This window comes from Lactuca sativa, chromosome 9, assembly GCF_002870075.4.
Source record: "Lactuca sativa cultivar Salinas chromosome 9, Lsat_Salinas_v11, whole genome shotgun sequence".
In the NCBI taxonomy this organism is placed as follows: Eukaryota; Viridiplantae; Streptophyta; class Magnoliopsida; order Asterales; family Asteraceae; genus Lactuca; species Lactuca sativa.
Genome location: NC_056631.2, coordinates 159287110 through 159288364, shown reverse-complemented (window position 1 = coordinate 159288364; position 1255 = coordinate 159287110). Strand labels below are relative to the sequence as shown.

The 1255-nt window shown below is 33.3% G+C and overlaps 1 protein-coding gene across 1 annotated transcript; it reads left to right on the top strand.

Moving 5' to 3' along the window:
- The first annotated feature begins 343 nt into the window (after window positions 1–343).
- Window positions 344–874, top strand: LOC111897986 (uncharacterized). Its single transcript, XM_023893935.1, has one exon. The coding sequence runs from the start codon at window positions 344–346 to the stop codon at window positions 872–874; it is 531 nt and encodes a 176-aa protein (XP_023749703.1).
- The last annotated feature ends 381 nt before the right edge of the window (window positions 875–1255 follow it).

Genomic DNA, 1255 nt, shown 5'->3' with positions numbered 1-1255 from the left:
TAGTTAAGCATAAATACTAAATCATGTTTAATTCTTTTTCGTAAAATATAAACAAAGAAAAAAATGATACTTATGTCAAATCATACAAGTTGAATAGGATATGAAATATTAATTTTCATATAAAATTTTAGACGAAAAACTATTAAATATAATTATATATATATACTCTCGCATTATATTAATTGTCATATAAAATTTTAGACGAAAAACTATTAAATATAATTATATATGTACTCTCGCATTAAACGCATTAACTAAGTACACATATGGATCCCTATATATACGAGTAATCTTATATGATTTATTTCAAGTCACTAGCAGAATATTAAGGAAAAAATATACAATGGATCTTAAGTTTTTAATGGTTGTTGTCGTAGGGGTATTGATTCTCACAACTGATATTGTCTGTGGTAGAAAGATTGTTGGGGAGGAGAATCTAACTCTCGAATACGACCAGGGCTTTAGCAAGATTGGTTGTGACTCAAAAACAAGTGTATCGTGTGGTGTTCGCGATTCAATACATAGAGAAGGAGGTCATGTTTGGGACTATATTCAACAAGGTATCCAAGTTAAGTTGAGAGGAGAGGTCGAAGATAGTGGTAGAGTAACCACTAAAGGTAGGACAATACAGATGGGTGATGATAGTGGGTCGACCAATACATGGTTAGATAGCAGAGGGCCTATCAACGGAACTTACGTCAACAAAACATCAAATAATTCAATCTACAATGGCAAAAAGAATCAAATTGTATCTGGAAGTTATCCCAATACGCAGTCATCCAATGGAATGATTGATAATGAAGGCGGAGGCGGAGGCGGTGGAGGCGGTGGTGGTAGTGGTGGAGGAGGCGGAGGCGGCGGCGGTGGAAAATGATGATCAGAAAATGTGAATGCGACATCTACAATAATACATAATAAAAAAGAAATCTTCTAAGCCTATCTAATCTTAATAAAACATGCATTATTATAATGTCTAATAAACAAGCATATTATATCTCATTATGTGTTATGAATATGATATGAAATCAATAAAGACGTCGATGTTATATATACTTGTATTTGATAATATATATATATATATATATATATATATTGTTGTTGGTATCTGGGTATATGGTAACTGGTCGACAAGAACCGTTTCTAATTGGCACACCGAACTGCACACTGCAAGGAAGAGACCAACATTATCTTAGAAAGCTATACCGATGGACCCTGATATGGCTCTCTGATGCCTAAGTTAGTTGTCATTATACAA

Coding starts and splice junctions, on each gene's coding strand:
- LOC111897986 (XM_023893935.1), top strand. CDS start 344: ATGGATCTTAAGTTTTTAATGGTTGTTGTCGTAGGGGTATTGATTCTC.